Here is a 21,788-nt window from a genome sequence, read left to right as displayed (position 1 = left end):
CATACGGTTTACTGTGCTCTCGTAGTCCCCGCAGATCCTTATCGATCCATCTTTTTTGACAACTGGAATGACAGGTGTTGCCCACTTCGAGTGCCGTACACGCTGGAAAATGCCTTGGCTCACCAACCTGTCCAGTGCTTCGTCGACCTTCGGTATCAATGCAAATGGTACTTGCCGTGGCTTCAGAAATCGCGGTGGAGCTACCGGGTTCACCTCTACGCGTACAGGAGGCCCTTTACTTGTCCCAAGTCCAGGCTCAAAGACTGAAGAATATTTCTTGAGCAAGGCCGTTGTTCCCTTACTGCCAGTTCTACTCGGCTCGCACACAATGTGAACGCCACTCAGACTTATTCCCAAGGACTTGAACCAGTCCCGACCGATAAGTCCGATACTAGCACTTTTAACCACCACCAATCGCAGGCGATGTTCCTGCCCCCTAAATTCCACCGTCACGGTCAGTTCACCCAACACTCGTAGTTCCTTGTTATTGTAAGCTCGGAGGTGAAGGCTACTTGGGCGCAACGCCCTTTTCGATATTCGCAGCTTCCGCATAGTCCGGTCGTTGATGACTGAACACACTGCACCCGAGTCCACCTCCATCTCTACGGGACTTCCGTTGACGCGCACTTCGACTCTCACGGCTGGCTCCTCACCAGACAGTACTAACACGTCGTATAGGTCCGACGCAGCATTCTTGTGACGGCCTCCATTGGCCCGTTTTGCGTTCGGAGAGTTCGGTTCAGCCGACGCGCGAGCTGTAGCATTCCTCCTGCATGTTCTTACTATGTGCCCTCGTTGCTTGCAGAAGTGGCAGTGCACATTAATGAATGGGCAACTGCTTGGCGAATGCGCACCCTTACAGCGGAAACATCCACTTGTGCTCCCATGCGAACCAGCCTGCTTCTGGGTACCCTCCTTGGCTGTCACTGGCGCAGAGGCCTTCGTAACACATGGGTCGAAACGCTTCCCGCTCACGCTGCATACATCAGACGATGTGGCACTGCCGCGAATTTGCTCAGTCTGTCGCTGCGCAGATTCCATGGCAGTGGCTTTCTCCCGAGCTGTCGCAAACGTAACCTCCGGCTCCGCCAGCAACCGACGCTGAAGAGTCTCGCTTCGCACCCCGCACACCAATCGGTCGCGCAACATGTCGTCGAGCGACGCACCGAAATCACAATGTTCCGAGAGACGTCGCAGTTCTGCGATGTAGTCGGCAATTGACTCACCGGGCTGCTGTTGACGCGTGCCAAACTTGAAACGCTGTACTGTCACCGACGGTCGCGGCGAGAAGTGGTTTGAGAGACGCCTGACGATCTCATCGTAGGCCACCGCCGACGGCGCGTCCGGAGAACAAAGGGAACGAACGATGGCATACGTGGCTGGGCCGCAAACGCTGCAGAGCGTTGCTCGCTTCTTCTCGTTACCGTCGATGTCGTTTGCTTGAAAGAAAAATTCGAGGCGCTCCAAATACAAGGGCCAAGACGGCGCCTCCGTCGGAACGAATTCCCCAGTCGTGCCCAGTGCAGCTGCCATTGTTCCTACCGCCAACCGCTTCAGCTAGCCCTACGCCTAATCAGGCCCAAGATTGTCCCGCTATAACATTGATAAAATTCATTACTCATTTCTAGGTGCTGGAGTTATCAATATATATATTTTTCTGTGTGAAATCGCAGGACAACAAAGTTTCAAACACATTAACGCCATTTTGTTCAGTAAATAGTAATGAAAAAAGAGGACCCCGTCTAAGGCCACGCGACAACGAGACACAACCAAAAGCGCTCGCTCAAGAAGAAGAAAAAAACGCCATCCGTTCTGTCTGCCCGTACAGATAGCTCTCGTCTGAAGTCTTCACATATAGTTCGTTCAAGCCTTCTAAACCCAAAGTGCCGCACCTTACAACCAGGCCATGGATCTCTTTCTGCCACAGCGGCTGGCCGGCGTTGATCTACGAACAAGCGAATCGTTTGACAGCGAAGAAGGCTTCGGTCACGGGCCTTTCCAGAAGAGGACGCTCCTTCTGATTCTTCTGGGAGTCTTTTCGCTTACTAGCCAAACCGCCTTGGTGCCCCTCCTCACCGGTGACGTCGACCATTGGTGCAAGCCGCCAGCCGGCTTCAACATCTCTGCAGCCGATTGGAAGAATATTGCCATACCGACAGAGGACGACGGACGCTTGAGCCGCTGCCACGTCTACGAACGCTGCAAGCCACCCGTTGAACCCAGCAGTTCCAGTGAAGATGGGAAGATTGGCGCTGGACCTGCCGAGGACAGCTGGTGGTACAGCAGATGCTTCCTAGGCCAGCGTGAGCTCGACGACACCAACGACACGCTCGATGCGCCCTGTGAAGAGTGGGACTACGACGTTCGGACGGCCGAGACCAGTGCGGTGAGTTATTGGAACATGGTGTGCCACCGACGTTTGCTGCCGGCAGCCCTTGTCACCCTGCAGAATACCGGTTCTGCAATTTCGCTTATTCTGCTCGGAGCCATCGTGGACTACGTCGGCAGGATAGCCATGCTCGTGGGCTCCACCGTGGCGGTGGTGACCTGCACGGTGTGGACCACGGTGGAGACAAGTTACGTGCGTTACGCAGTGGCACGTTTCCTTAACGGGGGCAGCGTCGCCGTATACGCGGCTTTTGCCTTCCTGATTCCATTCGAGGTCATGACGCACACGCACAGGCCGCACCAGCTCCTGTTCTTGGCGGTTCTCAGTGCGGCAATAGGCAGGGTTTGGCAAGCCATCGTCACATCTATGGTCTTCTACTGGCGTTTGAAGCAGGTCATCCTCCTCGCTCCGACGGCTTTTCTGCTCCCTGCTTTGTCTGCAGCACGAGAGTCTCCCCGCTGGCTTGTCGCGAAAGGAAGGCTCGACGCGGCAGAAGCAGTCATGATGGAGGCTGCCAATACGAACAACTTCCCGCTTGCGGCCACCGCTTGTCTCGTCCGAAAACTCAGGGAACAGGTCGAGAAACGCACGGGTCAGCAAGGCGCAGACAAAGACGACCTAATCGACTGTCACTCCCTCCGACGTCGAGCGTTGGCCATGTTCTCTGTCTGCTTCTGCATATCGTTCGTCTTTCACGTCAGTGCTTTCTCGACGGCGCGTTTGGGGGACTTCTGGATCCCGGGCCTCACGGTGGTCGTCACGCTGTTGACGTACGCGGCCATGCACTTCTTGATGACCGGCGTCGCCCTTATTACGGTTCTTACCAGTTGCTTCGTGCTGGCGGGCATCATCCAATGCGTGCTGAGTATCGCCGCCGGCGCCAGACTCGACACTATCACCAAGGTCTTGCTCGTGCTATCGCAGGGCACGTCAAATGTGATTTTCATCCACTGTTACATATACGTGCTCGAGTTGTTCCCGTCGGCCGTGCGGGGAGGCGCAATCTGTTGGGCGCTCGCCAGTTCACGCGTCGGGGCCATGTGCGCGTCCTTGACTTTCGCGCTGAAGCCGACCGGACAGGAAGACGTGCTCTTTGCAGCGACGGGACTGCTCCTCATCGCCTGTCTGCGTGTCATGCGTGCCCTGCCAAGCACTACGGTGGTGGAGCAAGCGAAAATCGTGACCAGGCTAACGTCGGACTCCACCAGAATGACTGTGGACCACATGAAGCGGACCCTGGTGCGGCAGACTCCAGAAAAGGCGCGCAAGAGTTCAAGCTCGGAGAGCTCCAAGTCATCCGGCAGGAAGCGCCGAAAAAGCCGTGCCAGCAGCACTGTTGGCAGTACTAGGACATCCCGTGGCTCCTACGCCGACCACGTGCAGAAGTGACAAGATTGTGCGCACCCCCCTGGTGGTGTCTTGTTCTCAAACTTTACGAATAGTCGTCTAGTATGCTCGTATCAGTTTTAAATTAGTTGTATTAATGCAGCCTTGCCTTGAATCTAAGTTTTCATAAAGTAGCAGCTATTCTCTATTTCTGTATTTTTGATGTACCGGTATGTTTAACACGAATCTTACTCGTTTAAATGCACGCAACATACCGTTTTGTATTCATAGCCAATGCGCCCACGCTGTCAAAGATGCCGTGTAGACTTCTCCAAAATGTAAAGCCATGTAATCTTTTTAAAGAGACCGTATCTTTCTTTCTCTCTCTCCGTAAGACCACCACTACAGTTTATCACTGAATTACAGACGCGGTGGGAAAGGTGCGAGGCAGCACGCTCAGAGCAGGATCTACCAATTTCTAACACATGTCTGCAGCATAAACCGCCTTTTTCCCTACGCCTCACCTGTCGTAGTGAAGACTGCTTCGTGCTCCAGACTCCCCCTGCGCCCCTGTTCTACAGTCCTTGCTGAGTGCGATTAGCATACTGTTCGTATCTAACTTGTTTCACATACCTGTGAACCAAAAAGTTGACTACTAGCTTGAACCACTGGGTATATGCCAGAATATACTTGCTGATGACTGCTACCTCGCTTAGTAGACAACTTGGGTCACTGGGCATACGATAGTGGCATGCGCTCATTCTTGGCCAATCTCCCAGAATTAGTGAGTCAAGACCACACAAGGAACGTGTAGCGTTACACCCTTATAGTAAATCGAAAGCATGCCATCGAAGTCGAGCGCGTCCGCTTAATGTTTGGCCATCCCGACAAAGTTGCAATGGCTATTCATTAAGGCATTTCATTCAATGGCTATGTTGCACCTGGCGATGCCGTGCCTTCGACCATATCTGGTGGTGGAGAACCAACAAGGCACTTCATCTGTGTGTACACGTACCTGTGTACCTGTGTGTACCTGTGTGTACCTGTGTGTACTTATGTACGTACCTGTGTGTACATACGTGTCTATAAAGAAAATGTATGCGAGGAAATGTATATATAGGAATTAAAGACAGCTAGTCAATCAACTCAACAAACACTACGCAATTTCGCTTAACGCAACTTTCCCTATAGCATTACTTCCATCGTCATAATCACAATAATCGTCGTAACGAATGAAGCTATAGCGATTGACATGTGTGAATAAAATATATTATGGAAACATATTTATTGTGGATAAAATCAGTCAATCAATATTCATCATACCTTATAAAACATTTCATCAATTACGCACCAATCGTAATATAGATTGCTGTAGTCGCACTAACGTCGCCACCCTCAGTACAGGGTTCCACTTGTGTTGTTTCTCAGACACTTCTAGACGTATGGGCACATGGTATCAGGATGACCATTTCTCTGTAGGGTTTAATCGAAGGTTAGAGGCAGGTGGGTGGGAAGGGGGATGGCGTACCTTTAGGATATGATGCTGGTCTGGGACGCCTTTAATTCCGCGAGGGGCACTCAGGCCAAGGTTGTCCATGAATGCAGCAGAGACGGATCCAACCAGTGCATCAGTCGCCGCCCTCAACAAGAGAGTGACGTCTTCTCTAACACTCGGCACGTGAACCTGAGTTTCGCGCTGTCAGAGCGGTAATTGTTCTCGGTGAAGCGGCGGTAGTGTTTTCAGGTTCATCCGAGGACCGGAACGCTGGGTGCTTGGAAGTACTCTCGGGCCGGCGAGCCGAGGTTAATTGCAAACCGGAGCATCGGAAGGCGTAGGAGTAAATAGCGTTGCTGCTGGAGCCATCGTGTAACGTCAAGTTGTAAAAAACGCTAACAAATGTCCTGTCAGTTCACCACAAACGCGATTGGTGCGAAGTAATCGCCACAAAGGGTTTTGTACATGCTCTTTTTCATATAAAGAGAAGTAAACATTTTGCTTGCATGTTATGGCTCGTTCCGGTGTCACCAGGGCGGCCGTTTTTCGATACGTATACCCGTCCAACGTATAATGCGTGTGCGGTGACATATCTCCGCCAGGCCGAAACTCTTCCATTTACGGCAGTCAGTAAACGCTCGCCATAAACGCGCATGCTGCCTTTGCGGCACTTCAATGTTACGGTGGACATACTGCGCGCTGTTTCCTATTTACTAAACAGCCCAGTTTCGGTGGCCGAAGCAAAGGCACGTAGCCCGTTCGCATATGGTGATCCCGGCACGCAAGACTTGGAAGCTGCTGCTGACATTTTTTTGCGTTTTCTCCGGTTTTTCGCGTTTTCTCTCTGGCAAGCGCAAGTGGTTCTGGTGATTAGCGGGCGATCCAAGTGTGACTATAGCATCAAGATTTTTGGTATTGCTGTAAAGCGCATAAGTGGGCACAAGTGAGTTCTTTTGTGTGATTGGTCAGGGCAATACCGCCTCGAGCACATAAAGTATAATCAGAGGTCGCATCTAAAGCCAAAAGTATATTCTGAAGAGTTGTATGTTCCTGTCGACCAAAAAAAATGGATGACTAACAAGCGGTGTCGCATTGCCAGGAGTTACACGCGAATGTCACCAAAGACATGGCCACGATCCTATTCCAGGGATCAGCGGTAATGTACATCAACAGCATGTGGACCAGCGCGACTGAGACTGCATTAGGAGCGCTGCCTGCTTGTGTTGTGTTTAGCACGAGAGAGTAGTCTCTGCCATGGCATTGGAGGGATAGCAGCGAGCAAAGTCCGCGATAGAGATGAGGGGGGGGGGGGGGGGCGTCGAGCATCGGCATATTTAACATGCGCGCCGTGCTGAAGAAAGCCTGCGACATCAGCAGCGCGTGTAGTCTTGAAGGCTTGAGTGATAGCTTACCATTGGTCGTAATTGGTAGCTACAAAGACAGACACACACGTTGAGAAAATGAACAGAGGGAAAGGGCCGAGTGAGTTAAAAGCTGTCATAATGAAAGCGCTCCTATGGTATGTCAACAGACTGAAGAACACAATCAGCTTAGATGCACGACTTTTTCAAGCTCTGGCGGAGTTCGTAGGAGGCGACATAATGACGCACAAAATAGCATGTACGAAGCCATAAGAATCAGCTTTGGTCGTATGCCTGCGTGACACGCCGTGGTATCTCCTGTCGCCAAACCATCTTGGAGTTGTGTGATGACGGCTTATGTTGGGTGCTCGCGGATAACAACTTCCTATCAGAGGCATCAGGAGGACGTGTTAACGGTACAAGATCACAGACTGCTAAAAAGCAGGCTTGCGAATGAAGGCGTCAGAAGGTTGAGTATTACGGCCCTTGTCGATGTGGAAAGAGACGACAGCGTTTTTATTCATTGTTTAGTGCTGAAGAAATGAGTTCAAGTTATATTGATTATTTGCATCAGAATGAGGAGGTGCTCAGGCGAGAAGCCAACACATTACATTTGAGGGTGCCCTAGTACCCTGTGTACATTACATACGATTGCAAGAATATGGCATTACGAAATAAACAGAAGCCGAAAACGAGTTCACCTATTAGTACAGTGTAGTAAAAAAGAAGCACCTTCCTATTAGTGCAGTGTAGTAAAAAAGAAGCACCTTCACAGTAATGTTGTTGAGGGCGCAATGAATGAATAGGCTGGAAAAAAACTGTCTATTGGAAAAAACAGTTCGCAATGATGAAATCCCGTAAGGATGCAATGACGCATGACTACGCCCGTTTGCTGCAAAATAACAACATATTTTAGAAAATCATACACTTCGGTATCGCGCTCCTTAATGGAGTAGTATAATTCGAAGTGGAAGAAATGGATGCCGTGTCCACGATAAACTTGACTTTAAACCGCTTCAGTCCCGTAGCCGTCGGATCATTTAGGACTTACGTGGGAGTGTGGCCGTCAAAACAGGCTAGACTCGATGGTTAATTCAGTGAGGTGATGAAGAGAAAGAAGGCACAAGGTTGCAGAAGGCCTCAGGAAAATGAATTATTGAGTATCGTGGTCCGGGGGCGTGCTATGGCTACAACGCCTAAAAAAATTTACGCAGAAACCCCTCTGGGAGTTGCCTTAAGTGTCCGTTATAATTGTGCCACTTGCTCATCTCCACGCAGCCTGGTCTCATTATGAATGTTATCAAAATTGATCCGAGCAGTATAAATGACAGCGCTGCAGCGACAGCGAACATTATCAACCGTGTTTCGCCGTACTTCAGTTTCCGCTCGATATGGCGTGGCCGCGTGGACCCTATCTTGTAAGCGGTCTGTGATGGGGACACGATACACCGAGTGTTGATAGCTTCGTTGGAGCTGCGTTCTCGCCGCTTAGTTCGCGTTGAAGCGACGGGCAGCACGAAGGTGAATTCGTTCACGGCTGCGGGCTCTACCTTGAAAGTGAACGTCTTACGTGAAGGATGGACGGAGCGACGGACTGAGGGGCAGGTTTCCTCGCTAGGTAAAGAGACATATAAATGCTTGCGCATTTAAAATCTCAATAATTATGAACGGAGCCAACACAAATGCGGGCATCGTGGCAAAGTTGAAACCGCTGGACCGTTTCCGACTGGAACTGTCTTCCAGGGGCCATCTTCCAGCCCCCTAATTTTGTTAAAGCTCTAGAAGAGCATTTGTTTGAGTGAATGAGAGCTGCATATGTGCGAAAGCGTATATATATGTATGAATATGTACATGTGTATACATATTTTTCTGCTTGTCTATTAGCGGAAATCTGTTAAACTGCCGTTCTTTCTTTTTATTTTTTGATGTCACAGTGTATTTACATGCCTTGTATAGCCCCTCCTGCATGGGCCATAACTGTTGGCCTGCAGTATTCTGAAATAAATAAATAAATAAATCTCGGGACAACTAAATTAGCCGGGCGAAACATAAAAACTCAACCTTGACAGGGTGTCCGAATTTCGGGACAAAATAAGTTGACTGTGGAAAGAGTTCAGCTGAAGCCATATGTGCGAAATAAGGTGAGAATGTCGGCAGGCGTTGAACAGAGGCACCATAATTTTTGCAGTCGACGCCAGTGCCCCACAACTGTAGAGTAACTGGCAACTGCCCATATGAGCAAAATGTCTGGTCCTCTGTTACATGGTGAATCGGTGCTGAAATCAGGGACATGCACTCTGTCACATGACCGACAGTGAACTTTATGACCCATTCCTCAACGGCTGGTACCCATCTTCACGCGATAAGGATGCCAACAAATTTCCTTATGTGCCGACTCTCACCTTCCTCCAACCGCAACATTCCATACTTTTATTCCTGACAGTAGCTCAACTCGCGAGTGCAAGTAAATGTGACGAGTTGTTCACGTTCCCTTTGGATATGTGGGCAAGCTTTGTGGTTTTCGATATATGCTAGTCTACACTGCGGCTACATTGTAAAGGTCGAACGGAAGCATGGCAGACAATGTGGAGAACAGACAGATCCCACGAATTACAGCCGAATCGTCTTAAATAGCCGTCTTTTTTAACGTGTCTGGATAACAATTAAGTTCCTGTAGTCTGAGACATAACTGCATGTAAGGTATCATACCCAAAGGTGTAACTGACCCGCTGGTCAGTAAATGTCACGCACTATTGTGAGCAGCTTCGGCCCTAGCGTGCTAACGGATGACGACACAGTTTGCACCATTCTTTTGTCGTGCCTTATGTGTCAAGCAGGAAAACCGACTTGTTCATGTCTCTAGCTTAAAATTAAGCACGTATCTTTCTCGGTTGGCTGCTGCTGCGGTAGCCCATGAGTTCGGATGAGAAAATTTACTAGGTAATAATTCGGGGCACCTTAGAAAACCGATAGGTAAAAATCAAGAGCCGTCCACAACGGCGTCTCCCATAGCCTATGTGCGACATTCGGATGGTAAGTCTTACCAACAAATACGGAATACCTTCCGACTGAAGAAAAGGTGCCGCGGAGCGCTGCCGACGATTATCCTAGCAAGGTGACTTCGCAGGCTAAAAGGAACAGAACCGCGGCGGTCTTTCGGGAAGCCTCTGAAAAGCTCGGAAATAGTCATCACTGTGTTTTCCGAGTCACGACTAAATGCTCAAAGGGTAAGTCATTTCGAGCCGGCAGGCGGTTACTGTTTATCAGGAACAGAGATAACGCCTGTAGTACAAGCTTCGGGGCGAAGTTCAGGCCGCAGGAATAGCTTCAAATTCTTTAATTTTGGTGTTGTTGACGTCATCACTACGCCATCGCGGGGAAGTTCCCCAAGTATAAGGTCAATATGTCACGTGGTGGCACCGATGCGAACTAAACCATGATATCCAAAAAAGCTGCATATGATGACATGCAGATAGCGGCAGCAAGGATGACCTTCGTCCAATTGAACCGTCTTCAACCAAACGGACAAAAAATTTCTGCAAAAAATTTTCCGGACAGGCCTTGATTACGACTTCATTAATCATCTTTGTATGCGCTGACGAATAAGGTTTAAACGGTTTTCTTTTCGTGGCTTGGTTTTCGAACAAATGCACTCAGGAAATCTTGTCATAAGGATAACGGCTATTCTGTGTGTTCAATGAAGCATCATAGATGATCGCAAGAACTTTGACAGATAGTCTTATATTGCTCATTATTTCCTTTTTTGTATTTTCACATATCTCCTACTCCTGATACCTATATACCCATATTCCTTACCCCTGTGCAAGGTATGGATAGCCTGTCTGTACACGTACCTTTCTCGTTCTGGAGCCACAAAGCGAATGGAGGAAGGATGGAGGAAGGAAACCTATAGGAGAGAGCATTACGTCAGGCAGCCAGCCTTGGAAAGCGAACACAAAACCTTTGCGTTTAGATCACGGAGCAAGAGTCGAGATTTGCTGAGACGTTTGGTTCCCAGTAGCTACGCCAGGAGTTTTTGTTCGCTGCTTGCTTGTTCGGCTTCCCTGCCATGGCCCTGCGTGCAAAGCAGTAACACTAAAAGCAACCAGGTACTTTGTGGTGTAATCATGTATCAGATGTGGTTTAAGCCACATCTGACGTGGTTCACTTGGCTCCTGCTTTTTGCCAACATTTTCGGATGTTTTTCGAGTGTGTGCCCCTGAACTTTCGACATTTTCGGATCCGTGAAGTCAAGAGGAACACGCCGATATCCGACTTTTGTGGGTGGGTGGACTTTTGTGCATTTCTTGCCGTTTTTGTTTCGACTACGTCGTGACTGTGTGCTGAGCCTAACGTTGTTAGGATTCGCGAGGCGAGGCATCACTCGCCCAGCTCTTCTCGTCGTAGGCTTTTCAACGGATTTGTGATGGAGTGTGAGGTTGAAGGGGAGTTTTTATCCCCCGAGGACTTAACTAAAGACTCCGGGTGGCAGCTCGTTGCCGCCAGGCGTTCTTCAATGAGAATGAGAAACGTGGCCAATGCCAGTGCGGCCGATGTTCAGCATAACGCCGGTTCCAACGCTCGGCGCCGCGCCGAGCGTTGGAACCGCGCGGGCATTAAAAGCAAGATCATTCGAGGGGCCAGGATGCCTCCGATGCCCAAGGAAGAGGCAAAGATCGTCGTGCGGCCCAGGGGAGGCCTGTGTACCAGCAAGTGCGGACCTACCGCAGTCGCCGACGCTATATGGCAGGCTGCCGGGCTCCATTCGGCGTCGCGGGACACCGACACGATGTGCCCCAACTTTCAACAAAACATAATGGTGATCAGCGCACCAAAGAGGGACAACGCTGCACGCTACGTCGGCATCGAGGGCATCTCCGTCGCCGGTGAACGTTTCGAGGTGAGCGCTTACGAGGCCGCCCCCCACTACACGTGCAAGGGCGTCATCCGACGCGTCTCCCTTACCGACGGGCTCGCGGCGATCGACAAAAAACTCGTCAACCCGACAAATCCCGCGGCGCTAGGCCCCAAAAGAATCAAGAACACCGGCACCGTGGTGGTCCTGTTCGAGGGATACCAGGTGCGAAATTTTGTCTCGTACGGCGGCACTATCGTCAGGTGCACTTTATTTCGCAAGCAAATGGACGTGTGTTACAGCTGCGGCAAACTCGGGCAACGCTCCGACGTCTGCCCTTCGCCCAACGACGCCATCTGCAGAGGATGCGGAGAATCAAACCCCGACGCTCAGCATAGGTGCGATCCCAAATTCAAGCTTACCACCTTACCACCGACCACCTTACCGCAGCCAAGGAGCGCAAGCGTCCATTTCCGACGCCGTATCTCGTCAGGCGCAGACGGGGGGAACGCTCCCGCGCCCTCAACGCCGAACATTTCCCTCAGGGCGCGAATCAAGCCTGGCAAGCGTCGCCGGAACACCAATACGGTCGCAGCCGCTCCCAGTCCAGGGGGAGATCCAGGCCTCGTGGCCGCTCCAGGGGTCGCACCAGGAGCCGCTCCGTCTCCAGGGCCAGGTCGATGTCAAGATCCAGAGTCCGATCCAGATCCAGAACCGGTTCCACGAGCCACTCGGGTTCCAGAACCCAGCCAGCATCTGTACCTCAGCCCGTCTCCACACGTTGCGGAAAGCAGCCGACCCTCGTTTGGGCCGATCTGGCACGTCCCAAGCCCGGTGCCAATATAGAAGCTGCTCAGACACCTCGTAACGAACCGCACTCAGAGCAAGTTAGTGACGCGGAAGTCATTCGTTTAGGCAACGAGAACGACGACCTCAAGAGCACGATCAAGATGCTAGTTAACAAAATGGCAGAGATCAGGAAACTCGTTTCGAATGTGTCGGATAACGGTGCGCCAGGCAGGGCACAGATACTCCAATCCCAGCTCCGGTAGACGGTACTGCGACGTCCTCCAAACGCAGAGCAGTAGTAAAACAAACAGGTGAATAGGGAGGGTTGTCCGCAGAAGTCAGCGAGATTAAGCAAACTCTCATTGGGCTGGCAGATGGCCTCAAACAGGTCACCGCTAGCGTCAGTCGTCTCACCGATAACGCTCGCCAAATTCAGGTTGCACACGGAGACCCCAACAGGGGCCTCAGAGCTCTGGCTGATCGCATCGACGCCATTGAGGCGAGAATGGCTTCATCCGCCTCCGTCGTAAAACCACTAATCGTTCCCGCCATACTAAAGGAAGCTAGACTTCAGTATCCCACGAAGGCGGCGACAGGAGTTCCCATTCTTTGCGCAGCCCTAACTGACCCGTTAGTTGGAAGTCCGTTCGGTCTGCCATAATAGATACTTCCAAAAAGTTTTCGCATTTGTCAATGGAACTGCAGGGGGTATTCTAACAAAAAAGCCCCTCTGCAGCAGTTTTTCAGTCTTTCTCTGTCAAACCTCAAGTGATTGCTCTTTAGGAAACATTAGTCTCCGCCGCCTCGCTCCAGGGCTACAGGGCCGTGTCGGGTCGGCCCAGGGGGCGAGGGATTTGCACCTTGATTGATAAAAGGCTAACTCATCTCACCCACGACCTCATGCTGGCGAGTGGTAGAATTCAATGTCATGGTTGAGATCCTGCTCGACGTACCGTAGCGGAATCAGCGCAGAAACAGCGTGTTCGTCCTCAATATTGTTACGAAGAAAGACACCGACGAAAAGCTATTTACAAGTATATTTACAAGGCAATACGCCGCAGTTGGCCAAGAGGCAACAGCCCGCGCTAGCTTCCAGTCGTCGTCTTCGTCTTCCTGCTCAGTTCTTCGTCATTCGAAATACTATCCCGTAGCAATATCTACAGCAACCCCCGGGACTCGCGCCAGCAGTTCAAGACCATCCTCAAGAAAGCGACCGAGTTGGCCGGCCCTCGACCCTTGGTCGTCGTCAGTGACTTGCACGCACCGTACGGCATCTGGGGTTACGTCTACGACAGTACCAAGGGGCGAAACCTGTGGCGAGACGCCAACGAGACGGACCTCACTGTGGTCACTGACAAGGATTTTCCTACGCGCATCGGCAACTCCGTCACACGGGACTCGACACCCGACCTCGCGTTCATCAGGAACGTTGAAGACGTGGGCTGGGAGATCACCGCGATGAAGTTCGGCAGCGACCAGTACTTTCTCTAGACATAATTCAAGGTGTCTCGGAGTAGGATCATAGAATTCACGTTCATCGATTGGGACCACTTTCGCAAGATCGCGAAGAACCCGGCAGAGCCAGGGCACCCGCCACTCTCGAAGAATGGTGCGAAGGCGTCCGGAACGACGCTTCCGCGGCTACCAAGAAAGTGTAAACCGATCCCGACGTCGAGCGGATGGACAGCAGACTTGCCCACCTGATCGAGGCCAAAAACGCCCTGCTCCGCCGATGGAAGGGTCGAAGGCTCAATCGCAGAATCCGAAAAAATATCTCGGAGCTCAACAATGTGATCGGTGACCACTGCAAGGCGCTATGCCAGCAACAGTGGGACGAGCTCTGCGAATCCACCGACGGACAGATGCGCAACGGCAAATCCTGGGGTATGCTCAAGCACCTTCTCGACGAAAGCGGCTCGAAGCAAATCAGAGGCAAACGTTGGCACGGGCCCATCACGAAGCCACCAGGTCTCACACGGTCGATGACCTCGTCTCAAAACTCGTACAGAAGTACTTGGCCGTCCGTCGCGACGGAGATTCGGCGACCCAACTCCCGGACTACCGGGGTCCTCCAAGCCCCGAACTCGACGAGGACTTCTCCGTTGCCGAGGTCAGACAGGCCATTTTCGCGCTCAACCGCAAGCCTGCGCCGTGTCCGGACGGAGTCAGCAACAGCATGTTGAGAAACCTCGAGGACACGTCGATCGTCTTTCTGACCGACAAAATCAACGAGTCCTGGAATAGCGGCGTTGTTCCTGCTGAATGGAAGATGGCCTGCACGGTGCTCATTCCCAGGCCCGGCAAGGCCCCGAACATCGAGAACCTCAGGCCGATTTCTCTAACCTCCTGCGTCGGCAAGGTCATGGAGCGCGTCGTCCTCAACAGGGTCAACGGGTACCTCGAAGATAACGAGGTTTACACGTACAACATGATCGGTTTCCGCGCCGGACTCTCGACGCAGGATGCAATGAAGCTAATAAAGCATCAGATTGTGGATGGCCGTTCCAGAGACGTGAAGGCTTTGCTCGGTCTGGACCTCGAGAAAGCTTTCGACAACGTGCTCCACAGCTTCATCGTAAAGACCATTTCAGACCTGGGTCTCGGTTCCAGATTCCATAGATACATCAGCTCTTTTCTAACGGACACGAAGGCCAAGCTTCGCATTGGGGACTTCTGCTCCGACGAAGTGACCCTCATAGGGCGGGGCACTCCTCAGGGAGCCGTCATCTCAACCACACTGTTTAACATCTGTATGATTGGTCTTTCCGAGAGGTTGACAAGCGTAGAGGGCGTCAAGCACACCATATTCGCCGACGCCATCGCCTTATGGTGCTCCGGCGGCTGCGAGGGCGGAGTCGAAGGATCCATGCAGGAGTCGATCGACGTGATCGAGGAGTATCTCCGTCCCACCGGACTTCGATGCTCCCCCGCCAAGTCGGAGCTTCTGCTTTCCAGAAAACAGAAGGGAGGCAGACCCAAAGATTCGAAGCCAGTCTCCGAAAGCAGCATCGGTCTTCGCACTTGTGACGGGGGGGGGGGGGGGGGCGATACCCAGGGTCGACGTTATTCGTGTCCTCGGCAAGTTTGTCGAATTCAACGGCGGGAACGGAACAGCTCTCCGCAGGTTCATCGCAAAGACGGACAACGCTTTCCGCCTCGTTCGCAGAATAGCAAACCGGCAGCGAGGAATGAGCGAAACAATCTCCTCAGGCTTATCAATGCCTTCGTACTATGTCACTTTACGTACACAATTTCTATGCACAAATGGCTCCCATTCGCCTGAGCACCACAGCGGCAGGTAAGCACTTCCTCGAAGAGCTGGGTTACCACCCTGCGAGATTCCCGATGATCAGTACCTCGATCTCTAGGTGCATGCGAGACACGTTCGCAGTGGCCCCTGTGCCCCGAAACGTCCATCCCGTCCATAACAAGGGCAGACGCAAGACCAGAGCAGCAGCCATTCTCAAACAGATCAAGCAACGAGACATGAGAGCAAGCTTCGTCGACGCCGCAGAGTATAGCGATGGGAAGACCTTTGCCATGGTTGTCGTCGACTCCTGCGGCCAGATTTCCAATAGCGCCTCCATTCGCACTAGAAAAAAGAAAATCCTAGCTGTTCGGCGTGCCCGCGACCGGGCCGGTGGACTAGACCTGCCGGTACCGACGTGGGAATAGCCGGGTGCGCGACGAGTTCGCGTCCTCGCCAGACCTGCAATAAAGTTTCTCCGCTCACTCACTCACTCACTCACTCACTCACTCACTCACTCACTCACTCACTCACTCACTCACTCACTCACTCACTCACTCACGTGCTGGGCCATCAAGTTTGGATTCAATCACATTGCGCTATGCTCTCTTCTATCTCTCCCTTCTCTTTCCTTCCTACATGGTGATTACCAATGACGGGATTTCGACAAGCCCTGTCATGATTGCGAAGCACTGTGAAAGACAAAGACATTGACACTAATGAGATTACTTATTTATTCCTGGGAGCTGGAGCTATCAATATATATATATATATATATATATATATATATATATATATATATATATATATATATATATATATATATATATATATATATATATATATATATGAAAACGCAGGGGACTAAAGTTTAAAGCACGCTAACGAATTTTTGTTCAGTAAGTAGCAACGAAAGAAGAGGACTCCATCTAAGGGCACGCGACAACGAGACACAGTCAAAAGCGCGCGCTCGAGAAGAAGAAAAAAACGCTTTCCTTTCTGTCGGTCCGTACAGATAGCTCTCATCTGAAGTCTTCAGGTATAGCTCGTTCAAGCCTTCTGAACCCCAAGTGCCGCACCTTACAACCAGGCCATGGACCTCTTGTTCCCGCAACGACTGGCCGGCGCTGATCTCCGAACAAGTGAATCGTTTGACTGCGAAGAAGGCTTCGGCCACGGGCCTTTCCAGAAGAGGACGCTCCTTCTGATTTTTTTGGGAGTCTTTTCGCTTACTAGCCAAACCGACGTTGTGCCCCTCGTCACCACTGACGTCGACCATTGGTGCAAGCCGCTCGCCGGCTTCAACATCTCCGCAGCCGATTGGAAGAATATTGCGATACCGACAGAGGCCGACGGACGCTTCAGCCGCTGCCGCGTCTACGAACGCTGCAAGCCCCCCGTTCAACCCAGCAGTTCCAGTGAAGATGGGAACATTGGCTCTGGACCTGCCGATGCCGGCTGGTGGTACAGCAGATGCTTCCTCGGCGAGCGTGAGCTCGACGACACCAACGACACAAGCGCCGCACCCTGTGACGAGTGGGACTACGACGTTCGGACGGCCGAGACCAGTGCGGTGAGTTATTGGAACATGGTGTGCCACCGACGTTTGCTGCCGGCAGCCCTTGTCACCCTGCAGACTACCGGTTCGGTCATCTCGCTTACCCTGCTCGGAGCGTTCGTGGACTACGTCGGTAGGAGAGCCATGCTCGTGGGCTCCGCCGTGGCAGTGGTGACCTGCACGGTGTGCACCATGGTGGCGACGAGTTACGTGAGTTACGCTCTGGCACGTTTCTTGAGCGGGGGCAGCGTCGCCGCATACGCGGTTTTCGCCTTCCTAATCCCATTCGAGGTGATGACGCACACGAACAGGCCACACCAGGTCCTGTTCGTGACAGTTGTCAGTGCTGCGATAAACGAGGTTTGGAAAGCCATCGTCAAGTCTATGGTCGTCGACTGGCGTCTGAAGCAGGCCATCTTACTCGCTCCGACGGCTTTCCTGCTCCCTGCTTTGTCTGTGGCAGGAGAGTCACCCCGCTGGCTTGTCGCGAAAGGAAGGCTGGACGCGGCAGAAGCAGTCATGATGCAGGCTGCCACGACGAACAACTTCCCGCTTGCTACCACCGCCTGTCTCGTGCAAAAACTCAGGGAACAGGTCGAAAATCGCACGGGTCAGAAAGACACAGACAAAGACGACTTGATCGACTGTCACTCCCTCCGACGTCGAGCGTTGGCAATGTTCTTTGTTTGCTTCTGCATGTCATTCGTCTATCACGTCAGCACTTTTTCGACGGCGCGTTTGGGGGAATTCTGGATCCCGGGGCTCACGGTGGTCGTCACGCTGTTGACGTACGCGGCGATGCACTTCCTGCTGACCGGCGTCGCCCTTATTACGGTACTTACCACTTGCTTCGTGCTGACGGGCATAATCCAATGCGCGCTGAGTATCGCCGCCGCCGTCGGACTCGGTACCGTCACCAAGGTCTTGCTCGCGCTATCCAAGGGTGCGTCAACTGTGATTTTCGTTCACTGTCTCACGTACGTGCTCGAGCTGTTCCCGTCGGCCGTACGGGGTGGCGCTATCTTCTGGGCGTACGCCAGTGGACGCGTCGCGGCCACGTTCTCGTCCATGATTTTCGTACTGAAGCCGAACGCACACGAAGACGTGCTCTTTGGCGTGACCGGACTATTCATTTTCGCCTGTCTGCGTGTCATCCGTGCCCTGCCACGCACGACGGTGGTGGAGGAAGCGAAAATCGTGACTAGGCTAGCTTCGGACTCCACCAGGATTACCATGGACCACATGAAGCGGACCCTGGTGCGGCAGACTCCAGAAAAGGCGCTCAAGACTACAAGCTCGGAGAGCTCCAAGTCCTCCGGCAGGAAGCGGCGGAAAAGCAGTGCCAGGAGCACTCCGGGCAGTTCTAAGACATCCCGTGGCTCTCGCACCGACCACATGGAAAAGTGACAAGCCGCACGAAGGTTGAGCGCGCTCCTTTGGTGGTGTCGAGTTCTCGAACTTTACGAAGCTGCTTCTAATATGCTCGTATCAGGTTCAAATCAACTGTATTAAGCTAGCCTTGCCCTGAAACTAAGCTTTTAGAAACTAGCAGATATTCTATATTTTTGTATTTTTGATGGACCGGTATGCTTAATACGTATCCTACTCGTTTAAATGGCCTGCAATATATAGTTTTGTATTCATAGCCAATGCACCCACGCTCTCAAAGATGCCGTGTAGACTTCTCCAAAATATAAAGCCATGTAGTCTTTTTAAAGAGACCGTCTCTTTCTTTCTCTCTCTCCGTGAGACCACCACTACAGTTTATCACTGAATTACAGACGCGGTGGGAAAGGTGCGAGGCAGCACGCTTAGAGCAGCATCTACCAATTTCTAACACATGTCCGCAACATAAACCGCCTTTTTCCCTACGCCTCACATGTAGTGTAGACTGCGTCGTACTCCGCACTCCAGACTCCCCCTGCCCCCTTGTTCTGCAGTCCTTGCTGAGCGCGATTAGCATGCTGTTCGTATCTAAACTCTTTCACATACCTGTGACCCAAGTTAACTACTAGCTTGAGCCACTGGGTATAGCCAGAATATACTTGCTGATGACTGCTACCTCGCTTAGTAGACAGCTTGGGTCACTGGGTATACGATAGTGGCATGCGCTCATTCTTGGCCAATCTCCCAGAATTAGTTAGTCAAGACCACACAAGGAACGTGTAGCGTTACACCCTTATAGTAAATCGAAAGCATGCCATCGAAGTCGAGCGCGTCCGCTTAATGATTGGCCATCCCGACAAAGTTGCAATGGCTATTCATTAAGGCATTTCATTCAATGGCTATGTTGCACCTGGCGATGCCGTGCCTTCGACCAGTGCTGGTGGTGGAGAACCAACAAGGCACTTCATCTGTGTGTACACGTACCTGTGTACCTGTGTGTACCTGTGTGTACCTGTGTGTACCTGTGTGTACCTATGTACGTACCTGTGTGTACATACGTGTCTATAAAGAAAATGTATGCGAGGAAATGTATATAGAGCAATTAAAGACAGCTAGTCAATCAACTCAACAAACACTACGCAATTTCGCTTAACGCAACTTTCCCTATAGCATTACTTCCATCGTCATAATCACAATAATCGTCGTAACGAATGAAGCTATAGCGATTGACATGTGTGAATAAAATATATTATGGAAACATATTTATTGTGGATAAAATCAGTCAATCAATATTCATCATACCTTATAAAACATTTCATCAATTACGCACCAATCGTAATATATAGATTGCTGTAGTCGCACTAACGTCGCCACCCTCAGTCCAGGGTTCCACTTGAGTTGTTTCTCAGACACTTCTAGACGTATGGGCACATGGTATCAGGATGACCATTTCTCTGTAGGGTTTAATCGAAGGTTAGAGGCAGGTGGGTGGGAAGGGGGATGGCGAACCTTTAGGATATGATGCTGGTCTGGGACGCCTTTAATTCCGCGAGGGGCACTCAGGCCAAGGTTGTCCATGAATGCAGCAGAGACGGATCCAACCAGTGCATCAGTCGCCGCCCTCAACAAGAGAGTGACGTCTTCTCTAACACTCGGCACGTGAACCTGAGTTTCGCGCTGTCAGAGGGGTAATTGTTCTCGGTGAAGCGGCGGTAGTGTTTTCAGGTTCATCCGAGGACCGGAACGCTGCGTGCTTGGAAGTACTCTCAGGCCGGCGAGCCGAGGTTAATTGTAAACCGGAGCATCGGAAGGCGTAGGAGTAAATAGCGTTGCTGCTGGAGCCATCGTGTAACGTCAAGTTGTAAAAAAAACGCTAACAAATGTCCTGTCAGTTCTCCATAAACGCGATTGGTGCGAAGTAATCACCACAAAGGGTTTTGTACATGCTCTTTTTCATATAAAGAGAAGTAAACATTTTGCTTGCATGTTATGGCTCGTTCCGGTGTCACCAGGGCGGTCGTTTTTCGATACGTATACCCGTCCAACGTATAATGCGCGTGCGGTGACATATCTCCGCCAGGCCGAAACTCTTCCATTTACGGCAGTCAGTAAACGCTCGCCATAAACGCGCATGCTGCCTTTGCGGCACTTCAATGTTACGGTGGACATACTGCGCGCTGTTTCCTATTTACTAAACAGCCCAGTTTCGGTGGCCGAAGCAAAGGCACGTAGCCCGTTCGCATATGGTGACCTCGGCACGCAAGACTTGGAAGCTACTGCTGACATTTTTTTGCGTTTTCTCCAGTTTTTTGCGTTTTCTCTCTGGCAAGCGCAAGTGGTTCTGGTGATTAGCGGGCGATCCAAGTGTGACTATAGCATCAAGATTTTTGGTATTGCTGTAAAGCGCATAAGTGGGCACAAGTGAGTTCTTTTGTGTGATTGGTCAGGGCAATACCGCCTCGAGCACATAAAGTATAATCAGAGGTCGCATCTAAAGCCAAAAGTATATTCCGAAGAGTTGTATGTTCCTGTCGACCAAAAAAAAAATGGATGACTAACAAGCGGTGTCGCATTACCAGGAGTTACACGCGAATGTCACCAGACATGGCCACGATCCTATTCCAGGGATCAGCGGTAATGTACATCAACAGCATGTGGACCAGCGCGTGACTGAGACTCCATTAGGAGCGCTGCCTGCTTGTCTTGTGTCTAGCACGAGAGAGTAGTCTCTGCGATGGCATTGGAGGGATAGCAGCGAGCAAAGTCCGCGATAGACATGAGGGGGGGGGGGGGGGGGGTCATCGAGCATCGGCATATTTAACATGCGCGCCGTGCTGAAGAAAGCCTGCGACATCAGCAGCGCGTGTAGTCTTGAAGGCTTGAGTGATAGCTTACCATTGGTCGTAATTGGCAGCCACAAAGACAGACACACACGTTGAGAAAATGAACAGAGGGAAAGGGCCGAGTTACCCGGTCAAAAAATCCGTCAGGGCTATCTTAATGGACTTGTAGAATTCTTGAAGGTCAGTCAGGAATTCTTACAGGTACTCTCCCAATACCAATAGGATTCTTAAAGGTCAGTCAGGAATTCCTACAGGCACTCTCCCAATAGCAATAGGATTCTTAAAGGTCAGTCAGGGATTCCTACAGGTACTCTCCCAATACCATTAGGGTTCTTAAAGGTCAGACAAGAGTGTCTATATGCACCCTCCCAATACAAACAGGGCTCTTAAAAGTCATGTAAAAACTCTTACAGGCAACCCTCCAATGCCACTAAGAGTCTTGTCGTTTATTGGAGATCCTTTACATGTAGCTTTTGTACACCAGTAGGGCGCTCAAAGGTTAGATAGATTTCTACGGGCATCATGACCGTCCGAAACGA

At 51.2% G+C, this 21,788-nt stretch overlaps 2 protein-coding genes across 2 annotated transcripts; both read left to right on the top strand.

Annotated features, from left to right (window-relative positions):
- The first annotated feature begins 1,906 nt into the window (after window positions 1-1,906).
- On the top strand, window positions 1,907-3,778 carry LOC139050313 (solute carrier family 22 member 7-like). The gene has a single exon (XM_070526546.1). The coding sequence runs from the start codon at window positions 1,907-1,909 to the stop codon at window positions 3,776-3,778; it is 1,872 nt and encodes a 623-aa protein (XP_070382647.1).
- Window positions 3,779-14,031: 10,253 nt separating this feature from the next.
- LOC139050312 (solute carrier family 22 member 7-like) lies at window positions 14,032-18,427 on the top strand. The gene is made up of 2 exons (XM_070526545.1): window positions 14,032-14,325; window positions 16,553-18,427. Exons 1-2 carry the CDS (start codon window positions 14,032-14,034, stop codon window positions 18,425-18,427), a joined length of 2,169 nt encoding a protein of 722 aa, XP_070382646.1.
- The last annotated feature ends 3,361 nt before the right edge of the window (window positions 18,428-21,788 follow it).

The sequence above is a fragment of the Dermacentor albipictus genome, chromosome 10, assembly GCF_038994185.2.
Source record: "Dermacentor albipictus isolate Rhodes 1998 colony chromosome 10, USDA_Dalb.pri_finalv2, whole genome shotgun sequence".
Taxonomy (NCBI): Eukaryota; Metazoa; Arthropoda; class Arachnida; order Ixodida; family Ixodidae; genus Dermacentor; species Dermacentor albipictus.
This window is presented reverse-complemented; position numbering and strand designations above follow the sequence as displayed.

Excerpts from the sequence above, each read along its gene's own strand:
- LOC139050313 (XM_070526546.1), top strand. The coding sequence starts at position 1,907 with ATGGATCTCTTTCTGCCACAGCGGCTGGCCGGCGTTGATCTACGAACA.
- LOC139050312 (XM_070526545.1), top strand. The coding sequence starts at position 14,032 with ATGCCAGCAACAGTGGGACGAGCTCTGCGAATCCACCGACGGACAGAT. Across the intron at positions 14,326-16,552 it reads AGGACTTCTCCGTTGCCGAG|GCCATGGACCTCTTGTTCCC; the intron begins GTCAGACAGGCC and ends CCTTACAACCAG.